This window comes from Sus scrofa, chromosome 6 (genome assembly GCF_000003025.6).
Source record: "Sus scrofa isolate TJ Tabasco breed Duroc chromosome 6, Sscrofa11.1, whole genome shotgun sequence".
Taxonomy (NCBI): domain Eukaryota; kingdom Metazoa; phylum Chordata; class Mammalia; order Artiodactyla; family Suidae; genus Sus; species Sus scrofa.
The window spans coordinates 106,021,926-106,042,934 of record NC_010448.4 but is presented as its reverse complement, the minus strand read 5'-3'; the positions used below and the strand labels follow the sequence as shown (position 1 = coordinate 106,042,934).

The following is a 21,009-nucleotide window of genomic DNA, read 5'->3' as shown; positions in this document are numbered from 1 at the left end:
ATTCCTAGGCTAGAAGTCCAATTGGAGCTACAGCTGCCACACCTAGGCTAGAAGTCCAATTGGAGCCTACACCACAGCCACAGCCACATCAGATCCAAGCCTTGTCTTTGACCTACACCACAGCTCACAGCAACGGAGGATCCTTAACCCACTGAGTCAGGCCAGGGATAGAACCTGAATCCTCATGGATACTAGTGGGGTTCGTAACCACTGAGCCACGAGGGGAACTCCCTACTCATCATTTTAAACTTGGCAAGAGATTCCCAGCTTCTTCTTTCCAGACTTCTCAGTCCACGTTTTCCCTCCTACCTTCTCTTTAAATAACCCATTCACCAGGGTATTTTGCTTCTTAAAAAAATTCTCCAAGTGGCTCCTTATTTACAGGTTTGTTTCATATCTCCCTTTAAAGGTCCTTGATAATGTCATCCACTCAATCTATCCAACCTTATTTCCCAATAGCCCCTAACACATACTCTCCACTAGGGTCTAGCTATTTTTCCATCTTCCATCGAGCTCACTCTATTCATTCACATTGTTCTTCCCGCATGCTTATGCAAATTCTACACATTCTTGAAGACCCATCAAAAGTCTTACCTCTTCTAGGTAGCCTGTGGATTAAAATCCCTGATACATAGTAAACAGTAATTACCTGTCTTAAAGCTGTCATAATTCAAAGACAAAAATATTGCCAAGTCATTCTTTTTGTGGAAATTCATGTACACTTGGAAAACCATCTTATTACCTCACAGGAGTTACATTTAGGTTGGAAATGTTCTTCCCTGACGCTGTAAACAGGCTGTGGAATCATGGGTATCATCTCCTCACCTTTTTTTTTTTTGTCTTTTGTTGTTGCTGTTGTTGCTATTTCTTGGGCCGCTCCCGCGGCATATGGAGGTTCCCAGGCTAGGGGTCGAATCGGAGCTGTAGCCACCGGCCTACGCCAGAGCCACAGCAACGCGGGATCCGAGCCGCGTCTGCAACCTACACCACAGCTCACGGCAACGCCGGATCGTTAACCCACTGAGCAAGGGCAGGGACCGAACCCACAACCTCATGGTTCCTAGTCGGATTCGTTAACCACTGCGCCACGACGGGAACTCCTCACCTTTTTGAGCTTTATTTTCCTCACCAGTTAAAGGTGAAGATTGTTGTAGATCCTATAGCAACACCAGCAGTGGTATCACCTGAGAACTTGTTAGAAATGCAGAATCTCAGGCCCCACTCCAAACCCACTGAACTGGAATCTACATTTAACAAGATCTCCAGGTGATCCCACCCCATGCTGAAGCTTGTGAAGAACTGGACTAAATGGTCTCCCATAAAATGACTATTAGTCACTAGATCACTATTAAATGACCATGAGTCCTCCAGAATAGTCCAAAAAGTTACTCCCAGCAGAATTTCAGAGCATTCGCGACAAATACAGTCAAACAATTTAGAACAAGGTTCTTCACCTCGGTAATGGGCAACATAAAAAGAGTACTCGATCTGAAGTCAGAAAAACCAGGGAAATACATCATTTAACTTTTGGAGGCGGGGGCTATCTCAGTTTCTATCTCAACCACCAGGGATAATAAAACAGCCTATTTCACACTGCTATTCTAAGAGTTAAATAAGCTAATATGAAGACGCTCTGTAAGGTGTTTCCCAAATGCTTAAAACTACTGTGCTCCAATGTGTAAAAATAATATGACAGCTGACAATCCTTCCCAAATTGACCAGTTTGTCTTTTTCCACTCACGGCCGTCCTCATCGATCTCTTAGGGGTGAGATTCGGAGAATTAAGGGGTGGTGAATAAGCAGCTGGAACAAATACCTGGCAGCTTAGGAGGCGGGGCGGGAGCCGGTTCTCTGGGATAAAACCACTATCGCCCTCCCCCTTCAGCAGCCTCCCTTCCAGTTCTGAAGACACCTGCCCGGCTAAACGAGCACTCCAGAGGAACTGAACCTGAACAGGTGTGGTCTGCGGGTGGTCACGCAGGGCCCAAAGGCGCTCAAAAGGGGGGTCCGGGTAACCGCGGGAGGGAAGGTGGAGGCGGACCACAGAAGACGCGCGGAAGAGGCAGGTAATGCGCCTTTCCCACTTCCCAGGGCACGGCAGGGCCGGGAGCACGTCGCCGCGGAGCACACGCCTCTGTCCCCGCTTTACCCCCAGAGCAAAATTCCAGTAATTTCACAAAGAGGGGGGCAAAAATTAGCGCAGGGCCAGAGCTACACCCTCCTGCCTTCAGCTCACCGTAAACCGCGTCCGCGCTTCGGGCAAACTGAAAAGCGGCGGCGTCGGCGACATCTTCTCGGCTGCGCGTGCCCGCCACCGCGCCGCGGCGCCTGACGATGACGTCAGGTAAGGAGCAACGAGAGGGCTGGCTCCGTGAGAGGATAGAGCGGCCTCTACGTTCAGGGCTGGGCCCATTTGTTAATGGGAACAATTGTGGTGACCGCGGTCGGGCGGGCGTGGGAAGCCTGAGTCGGCCACTCAGTGCTTGATCCGGGTTCGTGGGTGACCCTTAGAGTGACGGCAGATTCGAGGCCTCGTCTTGTAAGAGCTGCGCGTTGCTGGCAAGGACGCACACTTGACAGTGGTTTTCCAGGTTTGGGGAGGATGGGTGAATGCGTCAGGTTATCGGCTCAGTGGGCCGCGAGGGAGGGTAACTACTGCCTGAGAATCCAAGGCAAGTGGGTTATCCCGGAAAGCTTCAGGCTGAGGAAGTGTCGGCAGTGGTCCTGAGCCGCCAGATCGCAGTTCTTCTCGAAGGCGTGGTTACAGCTCGGGATTTGCGTATCGGCCCTGGAGCTCCTGGGATCTGTAGCTCAGGTGCAGTCCCCTCTCCTGAGAAATACAAACAGTACCCCTATTCTTGGGTCGTTGAGGAGCTTGAGTGAAATAATGAATGCAAGTGTGGCTTGTGTAGCAATGTAAGTATTATTAGGAATATTTGGGGATTAGCTGACTTTGCTGTTACGTAGAGGTCTCTACTGGAGGAGGAACCTCGGGGAGGAATGTGGTACTCGGCGCTGATTGGATAACCGGTGGCACCGCGTTGGGGATTAAGGCAGCGGTTGCAAAACCTTGGCTTCCCGGCAGTTTGCTCCCTTGTCCCCTCTTGCTTGGCCAATGAGAAGCCAAGTGGCCGGAATTTATTCAGTTGGAATTTTGTAGTGGGAAAAGAAACGCTGACCCAAACACAAGGAACTTTACACCAGCTCTTGTCTCCCTCCATATGGGTGTAAAGCTAGGCGAGCTTTACCTCGTTTCCTTCGTTGACTCCAGCGGGAATACAGAATGCTAACAAAAAGATAGCTTGGCATAATCTTCTCCCTAATGTGGGAATTGTGAACACTGATGGCTACCCGGAGCGTTGCAAATTTTTTTTTTTTTTTAGAATCAACAGAATCAATCATTCAGGTTCCGTTGTATAACTTAAATTTCCAAATTGCCGAAATAAACTGCGACTAAGCAATTTAATAGGTAGCTGATGTAATAGGATTAGTATATTATAGATGATTGTTAACTGTCTGGAGGTAACTAAGAGTTAAGAGATAAATAAAATTATTTTTTACAAAAATCCAAACAGGAAGAGTTTGAGTTTATTGATCCATCTGTCAAAGCCTAGTCACACAATGGTTTATTCACACATCTGTTGGGCACTTTGTACACAGTGGACAGTATCTGTTTGAGTAATCAATGAACAAATGATTGAATGGACCAGGTAATACAGCTTAATTGCCTTTTTGAGGAGTGCTGGCCAACATAAATGAAAAACTGCAGTATACAGTTTTGATTAGGAGTAATTTGCATAATAGCTCTATAAGAGATTAATTTTTGTATGCTTCACACTGTTAGACCATCATAAGAAATGCCCAAGTTTTATTGAGTATCTCCTATCAGCCAGACACTTTTTCTGCATTATTTTTACTAGTTACAACAACGTTGTACATGGTTAACACTTTGAGGAAATAGGCTCCTCTGACCTAGATCACATAGCTAGAGAAAGCTGAATTTGGGATTTGAACCCCTAGCTTTAAGCCCAAAGTCTGTATTTTTCTCAAATCTTAACCCATGAATCTTCCCCAAGCCATGGGCCTCATAAGTCATTTCCTTATAATTAGATAAGGGTAAGGATCTTATTGTCAATAATATATATATTTTTAAGAAGTATGTAATAATAACATCAAAGAGCAGACATCCAATAACATGTAAACTCAAATTTCCTGAGCACCTCTTTTTTCCTCCTACGCTAGCGAGGTAAAAGGGGCCAGGGAATGCCTTGCTGTTAGGAAACACCCTCCATGGGAAATTCTAGGAAGGATGTTTAAATGGATTCTAAGCACATCTTTCTTCCTCTTCTGGTGTGTCCACTGGATTCAAGTTTCCATTGGAGTGGTGAGATCTAGAAGACGACCAAGGGGCAGCTTGGTCTGCTTTTGTTGTGGTCTTTATCCTCTGGCCCAGGCCAAGGAAACATCCTTTTCCAGGCTCCCCAGTCAGCCGTGTTAGAATGTTGGGTTGCGGCTTTTGGTGGTTCCAGTTCTGGGCCCTATCTGTAGGTCCCTTTCTCTCTGTAGGTAGTTTAAGTGGATTGAAAGAATTATATTAACAGGGAACTGATGTGTGAGAGACAAAGTTGAGCAACAAGAGTGAGATTCTTGGCTTAGGAGAAATGGGACTGAAAAGAAGAATGGAAGAGAGCTGGCACTTTGTGTAAGTTTTGGGACTTATATTTTGTGGGGAAAAGAGGAATTACGTGAAAACAATCTGTGGGTGCTGCCTTTTTAAGTAGGGTGATGGCAGTTTTCAAGCGTTTTATATTGTAAATATGGTACAATTCATTACTTATTTGTTGAGTGCCTACTATTTGCTAGGCACAAATATAATATTAGGTTATATATGCAGTATTATTATTTTATTTCATTACCATCATCTAGTGTTCTTGATAAAATTCTGTTTGGTGATCTTGATTGGAGCATCATAGATGAACATAATTTAAGGTTAGAAATAGAATGATGGGTGACTTCTTGCCTTGGTGAGCCCTGCTTCCCTGAAGGGTTGGGCAGAAATTTTGATTGAAATTGACCTATCATTTGGTTTCTTTCGCTTTCCTGTCCTGTTTCTCTCCTATACTGGTTTCTCCTGAAAGCACCTTAATTATTTATTCAGAAATTCTTACCTGGGGTTGCTTCTGCAAGTCTTGATTGAGTTAGTTTGAGTCTATTGAGAAGCGGACATCAACACAGGATTAAGTGGGCAAGAGATGTACTAGGGAGGGAGAGGAGCAGGCAGGGAGAGCTTACAGACCATGCTGTAGTGCTGACTCCTCTGGAAGATGTCTGCTGGGGAGGAGAGAGAGAGATGAAAAAGTGATAGGAAAAGAGATTCACTGAAGAATACTTTGATCTCTGGGTTTTCCATGTCAGATGACAGCTTCATTATCACCTTCTAGGTGGAGTTGGATTTCATTCACTTGCCATCAAAGACTCCCAATTAATGCAGGAGCTGAAGTGGGTTTTATCTGCAATTGTGTGAGTTACCTAGTTTCCATTTCTCTGTCTCCAAAAGAGGAGGCTGGGCCACCCCTCTGAAGTTCTGAATGAGGTGGATTGACTTTCAAATGATCCATTGTGCTGGAAATTTAGGTTCTAGCAGGTGTATACATCTCTGTTACCTTCCAAGAGTCAGGTAAAATCTGCAGTTGGACTTTGCTTCTGAGCAGTGGTGGACCTTCTTATGAATGCACAGCAAAGCAAAGCCTCCTTTTGGGTGAGGTGTGACTAGAGTGGCTGTAGATGTGAATATGAGCCTATTGTTACATGACCAGGAAGTGATCTGGTAAGTGGGATTCCTTTTCTGTAATAATGATGACTCTAAGACCTCAAATTAGGTCAACTAAGCTTAGGAAGTTTAGGGAGGGATGGAAGAGGCGTGATTTAGTATGGTTTACCCCCAGAAGTAGAGTCAAAGTTTTGTGTATATGTGTCTTATTTGCAAAGTGATTGAAGGAAGCAGTGGAACAAGAGAGAATAAAACAGAGAAGGAAAAGCCATTGCAAAGGTACGGTGTAGTATTGGGCGTGACTGTGGGTGAATGGATCTTATTTTCAGTGGAGTCTTTTGAGAAGCTGTAGGTCATGTGCCTCAAAGTTGCCTGCCCCCAAAAAGGGCAGGAGAGCATTTGTCCATTGATTTTTTTTCCAATTGCCATTCATCAGAGGCCGACTTGTGGGACATTGCAGATGTGTGTTCATGATTATGTAGAGGGTTCCCCAAGGGCTTCTATGCAATAGCATAGTATTAGAGAAGTCCTAGGGCAGAAAAAAAAAAGTGTGATGAACCTGAGGTGACATGCTGTCAGCTTCACCTGTGTGGAGCTGGCTGTCATAGCAGTGGCTAGAGTGAAAGCGTGTCCAGAGGGTGTGAGGCAGGACCAAGAGACGTCCATTGTAAGGGGGGAAAATGTGCTGAATTCCTAATCATACGTAAGGGTAGTCCAAATAAACTGTTTATTTGGGTCTTAGCTAATTTAAAAAATATAGATTCAAATATAAAATTTTTTTAAAAGTAAATGATAACCAGTAGTGGAATCTAAAATAATATATATGCTCTAAAGATCACTGGAGAAAGATGAAAGAAAATAACAATAGTTTATGTAACAAGAATTAGAAAACAAAAGAAACCACACACACACAATTCTGTCTGTCTTTTTCTCTGTGTTTGGGTGGAGGGAGGGCATTAAAAATTATTATGGTAGAAACAAAATTAGACATCTATCAAAAGTAGGGTAGATCTAACGAGAAGTTTGTACAATTTGGGAGGGGTGATCTTTAAGAAGAAAAGCAAAATTGCAAACACAAAATTGGATATGAAAGTGAACATTTGTTTGGAAGGAAAAAAGAAATTATAATACTTTACAGATGTCACAAACATAAAATTCAGAGTAACATTATTAACTTCCTGATACCCTTCTCCAATGCTTTTCTCCTATTTTGACTGCTTTTTTTTTTTTTTTTTTTTTTTTTGGTCTTTTTTGTCTTTTCTAGGGCCTCACTGGTAGCATATGGAGGTTCCCAGGCTAGGGGTTGAAACGGAGCTGTAGCTGCTGGCCTATGCCAGAGCCACAGCAACTTGGGATCTGAGCTGCGTCTGCGACCTACACCACAGCTCCCAGCAACACCAGATCCCTAACCCACTGAGTAAGGCCAGTGATCAAATCCATAACCTCATGGTTCCTAGTCAGATTCATTAACCACTGAGCCACGATGGGAACTCCTTGACTGCTTATTTTTTGATCACCTCATCATATGGCAATGATTATATAATAATTTTTTTTGTTTTGTCCGTTTCTGCAGCATGTGAAAGTTCCCACACCAGGGATCCAACTCACGCCAGAGCATTGACCCAAGCCACTGCAGTGACAATGCTGGGTCCTTAACCTATTGCACAACAGGAGAAGTCCGATTATGTATATACTTTGATGAAAAAAGAACAAAGATAATTCATTCTGTAACAGCGTAGTGAATATTTGCTGTCATCAATAGTTTAGAAAAGTTTGGGTTGTTCGTTTTTTTCAGCTCCACAACTCATTATTGGTTGTGCCACATCTGTGACTTTCCTCTGCAGTTTCTCGGGCAACTCCAGCTCTTTGATTTCTCCTAGTATGTCAGTTGACAGCTACATGTCCTCTCTGCCAAGGTCTCTTTTTCTTCCAGTGACCCCAGTAAACCTGTCCTTGGTGGGAAGAGGTACCCTGAAGCTTGAGTTTGAGCCCTGAGTGAGGATCAAAGGGACATCGTTGAAAATATATTTGTCTTGAGAGTCCTGGATGTTTAACAGGGTCTACCAGGGGAGGTTGTCAACGAGGGTCAAAAAGATGCAGTAGCACAGGCAGTTCTCCAGATAAAAGGGAATACTGATTAACCTAAAGATGTCAAAAAAAAGAGGAATAGGAACAGTTCCTGTCATGGCTCAGTGGTTAACGAATCCGACTAGGAACCATGAGGTTTCGATCTCTGGCCTTGCTCAGTGGGTTGAGGATCTGGCGTTGCCGTGAGCTGTGGTGTAGGTCGCAGACACGGCTTGGATCCCGAGTTGCTGTGGCTCTGGCGTAGGCCAGCGGCTACAGCTCCGATTCGACCCCTTGCCTGGGAACCTCTATATGCCACAGGAGCAGCCCCAGAAAATTTGAAAAGAAAAAAAAAGGGGGAGGAGGGGAACAAAGCAATTGCATTAAAAGTAAATGGTGAAATAATAGATGGAATAAAAAATGCCACGTGGAATCCTGGATTGGATCTTGGAACAGAAAAATGACCTTAATGGAAAAACTGGTGACATCCAAATAATGTCTGGATTTTATGTAATGGTAAAGTGACAATGTTTTTTTAGTTTTGATAAATGTACTACGCTTATATAAAGTATTAACATAGAGAAAACTAGTAAGAAGTATTTAGGATTCTCCTGTTGTATTTTTGCAACTTTTCTGTAAATCTAAAGTTATTCCAAAAGTTTATTTTAAAATTGAATATACCAGATATTAAATGAATTTCTTACAGTCTCAGCCTGGATCAAGAAAATAAGACTCAACCGTATGCTGTTTGCAAGGATGTACTTTAAAAATAAGATCAGATAGGTTTAAAGTAAAAGGATGGAAAAATACTTGTGCAAATACCAATGATGAGAAATACAGTATTACTATTGCAATTAGAAAAGTAAAATATTACTGTTATGGAAAAAACACCCCCTAGTCAATGAATATTACCAAAAATAAAGACACTCATAATAATCAAATAGTGATCTCATTAGGAAAACGGTCCTAAATATGTGTACACCTAAAAACAAAACCTCATAATAGATGAAGCAGAAGTTGGCAGAACTAAAAGGATGAATAGAAAAATCTGTAATCCTAGTAGGAGACTGGTAAATCTCTCTCAGTAATTGATAGAACAAGCAGGAAAAAATGAGTAAACAGAAGACTGTTTGAACAACATTTTTATCCAACTTGACATCATTAATATTTATAAAACACTATATCCAACAATTGCAGAATAAATCTTCTCCAACTACACAGGGGTAGTTTACAAAATAGACCATATGCTCAGCCATAAAGCAAGTCTCAATACTTCAAAGGGATAAATTATTTAGAAGATGTTTTGATAATAATGTAACTTGGAAATTGATAACACAAGTATTTCTAGAAAAATCACCAAATAAGAGTTCCCATCGTGGTGCAGTGGTTAACGAATCCGACTAGGAACCATGAGGTTGCGGGTTCGATACCTGCCCTTGCTCAGTGGGTTAAGGATCCGGCGTTGCCGTGAGCTGTGGTGTAGGTTGCAGACGCAGCTCGGATCCTGCGTTGCTGTGGCTCTGGCGTAGGCCAGGGGCCACAGCTCCGTTTCGACCCCTAGCCTGGGAACCTCCATATGCTGCGGGAGCGGCCCAAGAAATGGCAAAAAGACAAAAGACAGGAAAAAAAAAAATCCCCAATATTTGGAAATTAAGCAACAAAATTCTGAATAATCAAAGAGAAATCACAAGAGAATTTAGAAAATACTGTGGATTAATGACAATGAAAACAAAATTTAACAATATTTGTGGATGCAGCTAGAGTAATGCCTGGATGAAAATCTATAGCTTTAATATATTTTATATTATTTGTAAGCATTTATTAGAAAAGAAAGTGTTAAAAATCAGAATAAATTTCCATTTGAAGAAGCAAACAAAAGAAGAGCAAATTAGGGCTTTCCCATTGTGGCTCAGTGGAAATGAATCTGAGTAGCATTCATGAGGATGCTGGTTCGATCCCTAGCCTCACTTAGCGGGTTAAGGATCTGGCATTGCTGTGAGCTGTGGTGTAGGTCACAGAAGTGGCTCAGATCCCATGTTGCTGTGGCATAGACTGGCAGCCGCAGTTCCCATTCTACCCCTAGCCTGGGAACCTCCATATGCCACATATGCAGCCCCAAAAAGACGAAAAAAAATATACAAATTAAATCCTAAGAAAGTAAACAAATAATGTGAAGGCAACAAAGTAGAAAGCAAACCATAGACAAAATGAATAAAACTAAAAGTTGGGGTGTTCCCATTGTGGCTCAGCAAGTTATGAACCTGATTAGTATCCATGGGGATGTGGGTTCGATCCTTGGCCTCAGTCAGTGGGTTAAGGATCTGGCATTGCCCTGAGCTGTGGTGTAGGTCACAGATAGGGCTTGGATCCTCAGCTGCTGTGGCTGTGGTGTGGGTCTGATTTGACCCCTAGCCTGGGAACTTCCATATGCCATGAGTTCGGCCCTAAAAAACAAAAAACCCTTGAAAGTTGGTTTTTTGAAAAGATGAATAAAATTGATTAAACTTTAACAAGATGATCAAGAATAAAAAGAGAACTTAAACTGTCAATATGAGAAAAAAATGGGACATCATTACCGATCCTACAAGCATTAAAAAGGCAAGTGGGATTTCATCAAACTAAAAAGCTTCTTAGAGCAAAGGAGACAAAGGAGTGAAGAGACAAACTACAGAATGGGGAAGATATTTGCAAACCATACATCTAATGAGAGTTTAATATCCAAAACACATAAGGAACCCAATTAAAAAACGGGCAAAGGACCTGAATGGACATTTCTCCAAAGAAGACATACACATGGCCAACAAGTATATGAAAATCTGCTCTACATTACCAGTCATCAGGGCAATGCAAATCAAGACGGTGTCTGTTAGAATGGCTGTTATCAAAAGGACAAAATATAACAAGTGTGCTGGTGAGAATGTAGAGAAACAGGAACACTTGTACACTTTTGGGAGGAATGTAAATTGGTTTAGCCACTATGGAAAATATGGAGGTTCCTCAAAAAATTAAAATGGGCTACCATATGATCCAGCAATTCTACTTCTGAGTACCTGTATATATCAAAGAAATGAAACCACATTTCAAGGAGGTAACCTGTATTCCCACATTCCTTGTAGCACTATTTACAGTAGACAAGGTATAGAAACAATTTATGTGTCTGTCAATGGATGAATGGAGAAAGTGTGATACACACACACACACACACAAATATTAAGAATATACTGCATGGTCTCATGTACATGTGGAATCTGAAAAAAGTTGAGCTCATTAAAGCAGAGCGTGGAATGGTGGTTACCAGGGGTCAAATGATACAAACTTTCAGTTGTAAAACAGATAAATGCTGAAGAGCTAATGTACCACATGGAGACTATAGTTAATAATGCTGTATTGTACACTTGAAATTTGCTGAAAGAGATCTTAGGTGTTGTCATCATTCATAAAAAGTAACTATATGAGGTAGCTAATTAGCTTGATTGTGGTAATCATGTAATCATTTCACAATGTACATGCTTATCAAAACCATGTTGTATACCTTAAAATGTGTAATTGTTATTTGTCTATTATACCTTAATAACACTGGGAAAAATTAAAACTTACCCTATCAGATATAAGCTTATTAGAACCCTAATAATTAAGATGCCATAATAATGGTTAAGAGACAGAAAAATTGACTAATGAAAGAAAGTAGTGAGCCCCCAAACAGACTGCACACATATGTAGAAGTTTTATCTATGTTTCATTGTATCACATTTTAAGACACTGTGACTACAGTCAATAGGAAAGTGAGAGCTTATATGACAAATTATTCTGGGACGATGGTTATCCACAGGTGGGGAAAAAAAAGTCCCTCATATTACACACAAAAAATTCCAGGTGGATTAATGATACAATATGAAATATAATACTAAATTATTTAGAATATATCTAACTGCATAGAGTAGGGAGGGACAACTCAAATAAAATACAAAAAAGCATAAACCATAAAGGAAAAGATAGATAATTTTGGCAACATTAAAATTACTTCAGCTCATCAGAAGACATGATAATAAAAATGAAAAGTTGGGGCTTAGTGTGGTGGAAGTTATTTGCAACTCAAATAACCAGGGATTAGTGTATAGAATATATTAAAAACATTTTTAAATTAATAAGAAGGCAAACAAGTTAAAAATGGCAAAAGGACATAAACAGGAAATTCACACAAAGAAGAGGTAAGAAAAGATGCTTAGCTCCCTGAGTAATCAGGGAAATAAATAAAACAATATTGGGATATTGTTCTCTCGTCTATCAGGTTGGCATGAGTTTTAAAGCCTGATGAGGAGCTCCTGTTGTGGTTTGGTGAAAACAATTTGACTAGTATCCATGAGGACTCAGGTTTGATCCCTGGCCTTACTCAGTGGGTTAAGGATCTGGTGTTGTCATGAGCTGTGGTGTAGATCGCAGATGTGTCTCAGATCCCACATTGCTGTGGCCCTGGCGAAGGCTGGGGGCCACAGCTCCGTTTAGACCCCTAGCCTGGGAACCTCCATATACTTCGGGAGTAGCCCGAGAAAAGGCAAACAAACAAAATAAATAAAGCCTCATGTATATTGGTGCATGTGTACTCAGCTAATGGAAATGAAATCTGATACAACCATTTCAGAAAAGAATTTGGCATTATATTAGGGTTGAAAATGTAATTCCCTTCTAGGTATAAACACAAGAGGTATAAACACAGGGGGATTTCTTATACATGTGTACAAAGGGACATGTGTAAGAATGTTAATTTGGGTACTGTTGGTAAAGCCACAGACTTCGAGACACAAAGTGCAATCCATGAATTGGTGAACAAATTTTAAAATATTCCTTTGATGCGTATGTAAAGCAGAGAAAATGAACAAGAAAAAGCAGAGAAAATGAACAAGCCAGAGGTATTTGTTTTGGTGTGAATAAATCTCTGGTTGGAGTGATCATGTTTTATAATTTTCAATGGGAATATAATGAGCAAAATGAAAAAGCCTGTGGAGAAAGAAAGAAAGTTCTGGGATTTCCAAGGGGAAAGCATTTTGTGGATGAAGTATTTTTTTCTTCCATTGAAGTATGATCATTTGACTTTGCCTCTTTCTATCCATAGTAACACAAATTATCTTAAATTCCATTGGAATGTTAACTTCTCTGAAGTAACTGGTTGTTACCACGAGAGGTCAGCATTTGCATGGAAATCTCTAAAGTAGTATAAAGACTAACAAAGTGAACTTCAAAAAAAAGTTTTGAAGTATAGTTGATTTACAGAGTTGTGATAATTTCTGCTCTGTAACAAAGTGCTTCAGTTACACATACACACACACTCTTTCAGGTTGTTTTCCCACACAGATTATCACAGGAACTTTTTGTATTTAAACATATTCCTACCTGAAGTGAGTTCTGGTACAAACCTTTAACTCCTTAGTCAACTCCTTAGTCAATAATTGAAAGTAAGTTATTACTACAGAAATTGGTGGGAGTTCCTGTTGTGGTGCAGTGGAAACAAATCCGACTAGTGCCATGAGGATGCGCATTCGATCCTTGGCCTCGCTCAGTGAGTTAAGTATCTGGCTTTGCCGTGAGCTGTGGTATAGGATCCTGCATTGCTGTGGCTGGAGTGTAGGCCAGTAGCGATAGCTCTGATTCAACCCCTAGCCTGAGAATTTCCATATGCCATGGGTAAGACCCTGAAAAGCAAAAAAAAAAAAAAAAGAAAAAAAAATTGCTGTATGTGTATAGTGCTGTATTAGAGTACTTCCTTATCCTCAGCTCTGAGCAACTCAGCAGCTTCTGCCATGCTTCAAAAGTCAGGAAGGCTTAGCTGCACTTTGGTGGTGTTTTTTCTTTCAAGGAATTCCCCTAATGACTGTTTGTAAGTTTAAAAAATAAGTGATGGGAGTTCCCTTGTGGCACAGAAGGTTAAGTATCAGGCATTGTGACTGCTGTGGCACAGGTTTGCTCCCTGGCCCAGGAACTTTTGTATGCTGTGGGTGCGTCCAAAAATAAAAAAGTAAGTGATACCTGCCTATTACTAAGTTATGACTGTTTCATGAGGTTTTGTGACCTTCACTCTAGCATGTGCTATTTTTATTCATACTTCTTAGAGGAAAATGGAATACTTTGCCCTCGGAGCTGAAGGAGGCCTCTGCCACTTGGTTCTGGTTAGACTTTCCAGTCCAGTGTTTCTTTGCCCAACTCAGCTTCCTTCCTTCCACTTTGTAAATGGAAAGTAGTGAAGTTTCCTGTTTTGAAGTCAGCACAAGGCCTACACTAAATTGTCAGTGATGGATGGCAATGAATCATAGACTGGAAGTCAAAGATAGCATTTTTATTCAAACATCTCTCCCACAGTGATTAGCATACTGCCTTGGACTTGAATATCTGCCTTAATGAAAATAGAAGTTTAATCAATCCATTCCCTCAGTGGCTCCAAATATCTTTCAAGACCTAGTTGAATTAGCTCCACATTCAAAATTATTCATAATATGGTCCTGCCTAACCTATCAGCCTTATATGTTAATATATTCATATTCATAAGTTAGTGTATGCTAAGCATATATGTGTGCCATTGTTGTCTTTCATACTTAAGTACATGACCTCATTGATTCTTGACTTTTTGAGATATTGTTTGCAAATGAGGAAACCAAGACTCAGAGAATTAAAAAAAAATTCTTTACATCACTGGGATTTAAACTTGAGTGTGTTTGTCTCCAAAGTCATAATTATATACACAACCACATACTCTGCATTCAGATTGAGTTACTCTCAATTTCTTTTATGTCTCATAACTTTTGCATACATTTTTGCTTCTCCCAGAATGCCTTTTTTCCTCACTCCAACTGGTTGAATCCTTCCGGTTGAAGACTCAGCTTAGTCGTCACTGCTGTGGTTGACGCTCCCTGATCTATTCAGCTGTCTTTATGGCCCTGCTCTGAATTAGAGTCGTTTTTCTTAGGATGTGTGTGCAGGAGTACAGCAGAGGATTGGGGAGGTAACTGCTGATGTGATGCTTGAAGAATCATTGCTCTGGTTCTTCAGAAAAGAATGTTTGGAAATCCATTTTTGGCTTGAACCCTAACAGAGAAGTGGGTTCAAAATAAGGGAGCAAGTTAAGTCCATCTCCTTTGAGCCTGGGATATAATTACTAGAGGAGGAAGAGTACTGATTGAAGTAGTAGCTAAAATTTCAAGAAGGATCTCCCAAGTTGGAGTTGCCGGGCTAGGAGAATAGAGAAAGCTATTACCTGGGGTAACAAGTCAAGTGGACAGCTGTATTTAAAAGCTAGACCTGAAATGAACTCTGAGCCTTTGCAAACATAAGGACCAAAAGGGCCTTGAAAGTGAGGAAAAACAACTCCCACCCAAACTAGAGGGAGGACTTGGGTACTCAGAATGGGCAAATCAGGAGAAGCAATACTTGTTTATTAAAATTCTTTTCATAAGTTAGCTTATTGCTACTTTGTGCTTGCTATACCAGAGCAGAAACTTTGAGGGATTAAAACTCCAGCAGTCCTTTTCATTTCTTTCTCAAAAACTGAGAGCTAGGGTTTCACTTAGATTTGTAGCATGTATGTGGCTTTTCTTAATATTGCAATAGCTTCTTTTTCCCTTTTTTTTTTTTTTTTTTTAAACTACATCTTGAACAGTTTTGTTTTTTAGGGCTGCCCTGTGCCCTATGGAGGTTCCCAGGCTAGGGGTCGAATCAGAGCACAGTTGCCAACCTACACCACAGCCACAGCCACACAGGATCTGACCTACACCACAGCTCGCGGCAATGCTGGATCCTTAACCCACAGAGCAAGGCCAGGGATCAAACCTGCAGCCTCATGGTTACTAGTCGGATTCGTCTTTCTTTCTTTTTTTTTTTTTGAATAGTTTTCTAGTTGATAAGACTCTGGAAACTTCCAGGCCAATTATGTTCCCACTTTTTTTGAGAGGACAGACTTTCTTTAAAGATAGGGCCTTATTTGTTTCCCATTTCAAGTAATTTCTCTTTATCACTCATTTTGAAAATATTATGAGAAAAAGAAGGGACTTGAGTATTTACTGAGGAGGAAGTTCCCGTTGTGGCTCAGCTGTAATGAACCCAGCTAGTATCCACGAGGATGCAGGTTCGATCCCTGGCCTCCCTCAGTGGGTTAAGCATCTGGTGTTGCCACAGGCTGCAGTGTAGGTCAAGGATGTGGCTCGGATCTGACATTGCTGTGACTGTGGTGTAGGCTGACAGCTGCAGCTCTCATTCGACACCTAGCCTGGGAACTTCCATATGTCATAGATATGACCGTAAAAAAAAGTATTTACTGAGGATTATGCCAAGTGCCAGACAGCTCTTTTTATTAATAGCATTTTTTATTACTCAATTATGTTTGTACTTGTACAACGATTCATCACAACCAAATTTTATAGCATTTCCATCCCAAACCCCCAGTGTATTCCCCCCACCCACTAACCTGTCTCATTTGGAAATCATAAGTTTTTCAAAGTCTGTGAGTCAGTATCTGTTCTGCAAAGAAGTTCATTGTGTCCATTTTTTAGACTCCACATGTAAGTGATAGCATTTGATGTTGGTGTCTCACTATCTGACTGACTTCACTTAACATGATAGTTTCTAGGTCCATCCATGTTGCTGCAAATGCCATTATTTCTTTCCTTTTCATGGCTAAGTAATATTCCATTATGTATATGCACCACATCTTTATCCACTCCACTGTTGATAGACATTTAGGTGGTTTCCATGTCTTGACTTGTATATAGTGCTGCAATGAACATCAGAGTACATGTGTCTTTTCGAGTCATGTTTTTCTCTGGATAGATGCCCAGGAGTAGGATTGCTGGATCAAATGGTAGTTCTATTTTTGGTTTTCTGAGGAATCTCCATACTGTTTTCCACAGTGGTTGCACCAATTTACATTCCCACGAACAGTGTAATAGGGTTCCCTTTTCTCCACACCCTCTCCAGCACTTGTTGTTTGTAGACTTTTTGATGATGGCTATTCTGGCTGGTGTAAGGTGGTACCTCATAGTGGTTTTGATTTGCATGTCTCTAATAATTAGTACTGTTCAACATCTTATCATGTGTTTTTTTGCCCTCTGAATATCTTCTTTGGAGAATTGCCTGTTTATATCTTCTGCTCATTTTTTGATGGGGTTGTTTGTTTGTTTGTTTGTTTTTTTGGTATTAAGCTGCAGAGGTGTTAATAATTATTTTGGAGATTAATCCCTTGTCACTTCATTTGCAAATATTTTCTCCCATTCTGTGGGTTGTCTTTTCTTTTTGTTTAGGGTTTCCTTTGCTGTGCAGAAACTTTTAAGTTTAATTAAGTGCCATTCATTTATTTTTGTTTTTATCATCGCTATTCTAGGAGGTGGATCTGAGAAGATATTGCTGTGGTTTATGTCAGAGAGTGTTTGGCCTATGTTTTCCTCTAAGAATTTTATAGTATCTGGTATGTTTAGGTCTTTAATCCATTTTGAGTTTATTTTTGTGTATGGTGTTAGGAAGTGTCCTAATTTCATTCTTTCACATGTGGCTGCCCAGTTTTCCCAGTACCACTTATTGAAGGGGCTGTCTTTTCTCCATTGAACATTCTTGTCATAGATTAGTTGACTGTAGGTGCGGGGGTTTAATTTTGGGCTTTCCATCCTGTTCCACCAATCTATATTTCTGTCTTTGTGCCAGTACCATATGGTTTTGATGACTGCAGCTATGGAGTATAGTCTGAAGTCAGGGAGCCTGATTCCTCCACCTCCATTTTTCTTTCTCAGGATGGCTTTGGCTATTCTGGATCTTTTGTGCCAGACGACTCTTTTAACATTCATATTTCAACTAATTCCCAACACAGTGCCTCTGATGTGTTAGTATTATCCCTATTTCATAGAGGAGGAGATAGGGACCAATGGAGATTGAATAACCTGATGGTAATTGGGGAATCTTAGATTTGAATAGCATCAAGCCTGCTTATCCAGGGCATTGGGATGGAAATGTTCTAAAATGAGGTTGTGATGATGGTTGTACAACTATGCATATAATAAAATCATCAAAAAAAAACCTGCTTCCACTCTGCCATTGTTTCCCAAATTTGATTGGAGTGTAAAACTTTTTTTTTTCTTTTTATGGCCACTCCTGCAGCATGTGAAATTTCCCTAGGTTGGGGGTTGAATCAGAGCTGAAGTTGCCAGCCTAAACCACAGCCACAGCAACACCATATCTGAGCTGCATCTATGACCTATGCCACAGCTTGTGGCAATGCCAGATCCTTAACCCACTGAGTGAGGCCAGGGATGGAACCTGCAGACGACGCAGTTGGGTTCTTAACCCACTGAGCCACAATGGGAGCTCCAAAACTCACTTTCTCGTTTCTTTTTTTTTTTGGCTGCACCTGCAGCATTTGGAAGTTCCCAGTCCAGGGATCAAACCCTCGACACAGGGTTTGTGACAAGGCTGTGTCCTTAACCTGCTGTACCACAAGGAAACTCTTAAACCTCTTTTTTTTTTAAAGGAAAATATTCCCATAGATCCCTTGATCAAATTTGTTTTTAAGTGAACAAGTATAAAACTAGTTATAAACATCTCATGTATATGGCGTTTATATAACCACAAAACTAAAAGCAAATATACAAATTAAATAGAAATAAAACTTCAAATTACATTAATAATAGACAATATAATTTTGTTAAAATAAAATTGAGGCTTGCAATATAAACACAATATTGATTCTTGATGGTGCAGGTTTAATTTTCACTTTGGCATTTCTACCTGCTAGGTGATGATTCCATTTCACATTGCTGTTTACTCCTTGAACTCCTGTGAGAATCTGAGATTTTTATTGCACATTATGATGTGCTTTAGACTTTGCTTGGCCCAAATGATTATTTTGTTGTGAAATCCACGTCTGTTTTTGTTTCATTAGCCCATGGCAATAATAATAGAATTTGTTACTAGAATGCCCACTCCTTGAGCAAGGGTGGATCTACTTTTTTCACTAGTGTATTCTTGGTGTCTAGAACAGTGCCTGGCACATAGAATGTGCTCAATAAATGTTTATTGAATAAGGTAGTTAATGAAAAAAAAATATAGTGGAAGTTCCTGCATGACACTGTGGGTTCAAGATCTGGTGTTATGGCAGCTGTGGCACAGGTTTGATCCCTGGCCTAGGAACTTTTGTATGCTGTAGGTGGAGCACCACTCTGCGCCCCCCGCCCCATACTTGTGGCTAAAACATTATTACATGCAAGGGCAGGCCCTGAGAGCTTATGGTGGCAAGAGATTGTTAGATGGTCATCCAGATGTTTCATAATGCACTTAAATGGCTGAGATATTGATTGATTTCTCTCTGTATTTTCCCCCTTTGGCCCTTTCATTTCCTTCTACCCAAGTCACTCCAGCAGGTACTTGAGTTCTGTGCCCATGACATCATGGGAGGGGTACAGTGGGTCAGAGAAGTAGATTGTCTGTAAACTTTCTTGGTTTATGTTCCCTAGGCATCCAGGTGACAAAGTCCTTTTTGGGTCTACTCTTTTTTTTTTTTTAATTAATTTTTAAAATTAAAGTATAGCTGATTTACAATGTTGGTTAATTTCTGCTGTACAGTAAGTGATTCATGTATGTATATATTCTTTTTTTAGTATTCATTACCATTATGGTTTATCACAGGATAGTGAACATAGTACCCCATGCTGTGCAGTAGGACCTTGTTGTTATCCATTCTATATATAATAGTTTGCATTGCTAACCCCAAACTCCTAGTCCATTCCTCTCCCATCCCACCTCCCCCTTGGCAACCACAAGTCTGTTCTCTATGTCTGTTAGTCCATTTCTGTTTTGTAGAGAAGTTCATCTGTGTTATATTTTAGATTCCACATATAAGCTGTATCATATGGTATTTGTCTTTCTGACTTAGTATGGTAATCTCTAGTTTCATCTATGTTGCTGCAGATGGCATTATTTCATTCTTTTTTTAAGGTTGAGTAGTATTCTTTTGTGTATATGTAACACATCCTCTTAATCCATTCAACCGTTGGTGGACATTTAGGTTGTTTCCATGTCTGGCTATTGTGAATAGTGCTGCTGTGAACATAGGGGTACATTATCTTTTTGAATGAAAGTTTTATCCAGATATATGCCCAGCAGTGGAAATGTTGGATCATATGGTAATTCTATTTTTAGTTTTCTGAGGAACCTCCATACTGTTGTCTCTAGTGGCTGCACCAACTTACATTCCCACCAATACTGTAGGAGGGTTCCCTTTACCCCACACCCTCTCTGGTATTTGTTATCTGTAGACATTTTAATGATGGTCATTCTGACCTGCGTGAGGTGCTACCTTATTGTAGTTTTGATTTGCCTTTCCCTAATAATTAGCGATGTGGAGCATCTTTTCTTGTGCCTGTTAGCCCTCTATATGTCTTCTTTGGAGAAATGCCTTTTTAGTTTTTCTGCCCATTTTTTGATTGGGTTGTTTGTTTTTTGTGGTTGAGTTATAGGAGCTATTTGTATATTTTAGAAATTAAGCCTTTGTTGGTTGCATTGTTTGTAAATATTTTCTCTCATTCTGTAGCTTATCTATTTGTTTATCATTTGCTTTGCTGTGCAAAAGCATGTAAGTTTGATTAGGTCCCATTTGTTTATTTTTGCTTTTATTTCTATTGCCTTGGGAGACTGACCTAAGAAAACATTTGTATGATTGATGTCCGAGAATGTTGTGCCTATGTTGTCTTCTGGGAGTTTTATGGTGTCATGTCTTATGTTTAAGTTTTGAAGCTATTTTGAGTTTATTTTTGTGCATGGTGTGAGAGTGTGTTCTGGTTTCGTTGATTTACATGCACCTGTCCAGTTTCCCCAACACCACTTGCTGAAGAGACTGGTTTTTTTTGGAGGGAGGGGTCTACTCTTCTTCAGTGTGCTGTTTGTCTTCCACCCAGACTCCCCAGAACCACTCTCCATTCTTCTCCCTCCTGATCTGTGTCATTACAAACTGTATCACTGGTCACATCTCACCTTTTGCTGTCTGCTTGGATTTGGCCAGTGGAAGACACTGGCATGAGACTGGGGCACATCTCAGGGGCTACTTTTTTGGATATAAGTTCTTCCTCCCACTCAGTCCCCTAGGCTTTGGTGTTTGGGGCTCTGGGAAAGGTCATGGAGTTGTGTGTGACAGAGCCCTGGAGATGTCG

At 40.6% G+C, this 21,009-nt stretch overlaps 1 protein-coding gene and 1 long non-coding RNA gene across 4 annotated transcripts in view; one reads left to right on the top strand and one right to left on the bottom strand.

Moving 5' to 3' along the window:
* THOC1 (THO complex 1) overlaps positions 1–3,673 on the bottom strand; it is a 48,864-nt gene extending 45,191 nt beyond the window's left edge. Inside the window, exon 1 of one of the 2 annotated variants that reach the window (XM_021096158.1) lies at positions 2,237–3,673. In XM_021096158.1, coding sequence (XP_020951817.1) covers positions 2,237–2,413 — 177 coding nt within the window. In that variant the 5' untranslated portion in view covers positions 2,414–3,673. The remainder of the gene's footprint in view (positions 1–2,236) is intronic. The other variant, XM_021096157.1, reaches the window with a different exon arrangement.
* Positions 2,389–21,009, top strand: part of LOC110261178 — a 58,388-nt gene continuing 39,767 nt past the window's right edge. The window contains exon 1 of one of the 2 annotated variants that reach the window (XR_002345053.1): positions 2,389–2,815. This is a non-coding gene — a long non-coding RNA (uncharacterized LOC110261178). The remainder of the gene's footprint in view (positions 2,816–21,009) is intronic. The other variant, XR_002345052.1, reaches the window with a different exon arrangement.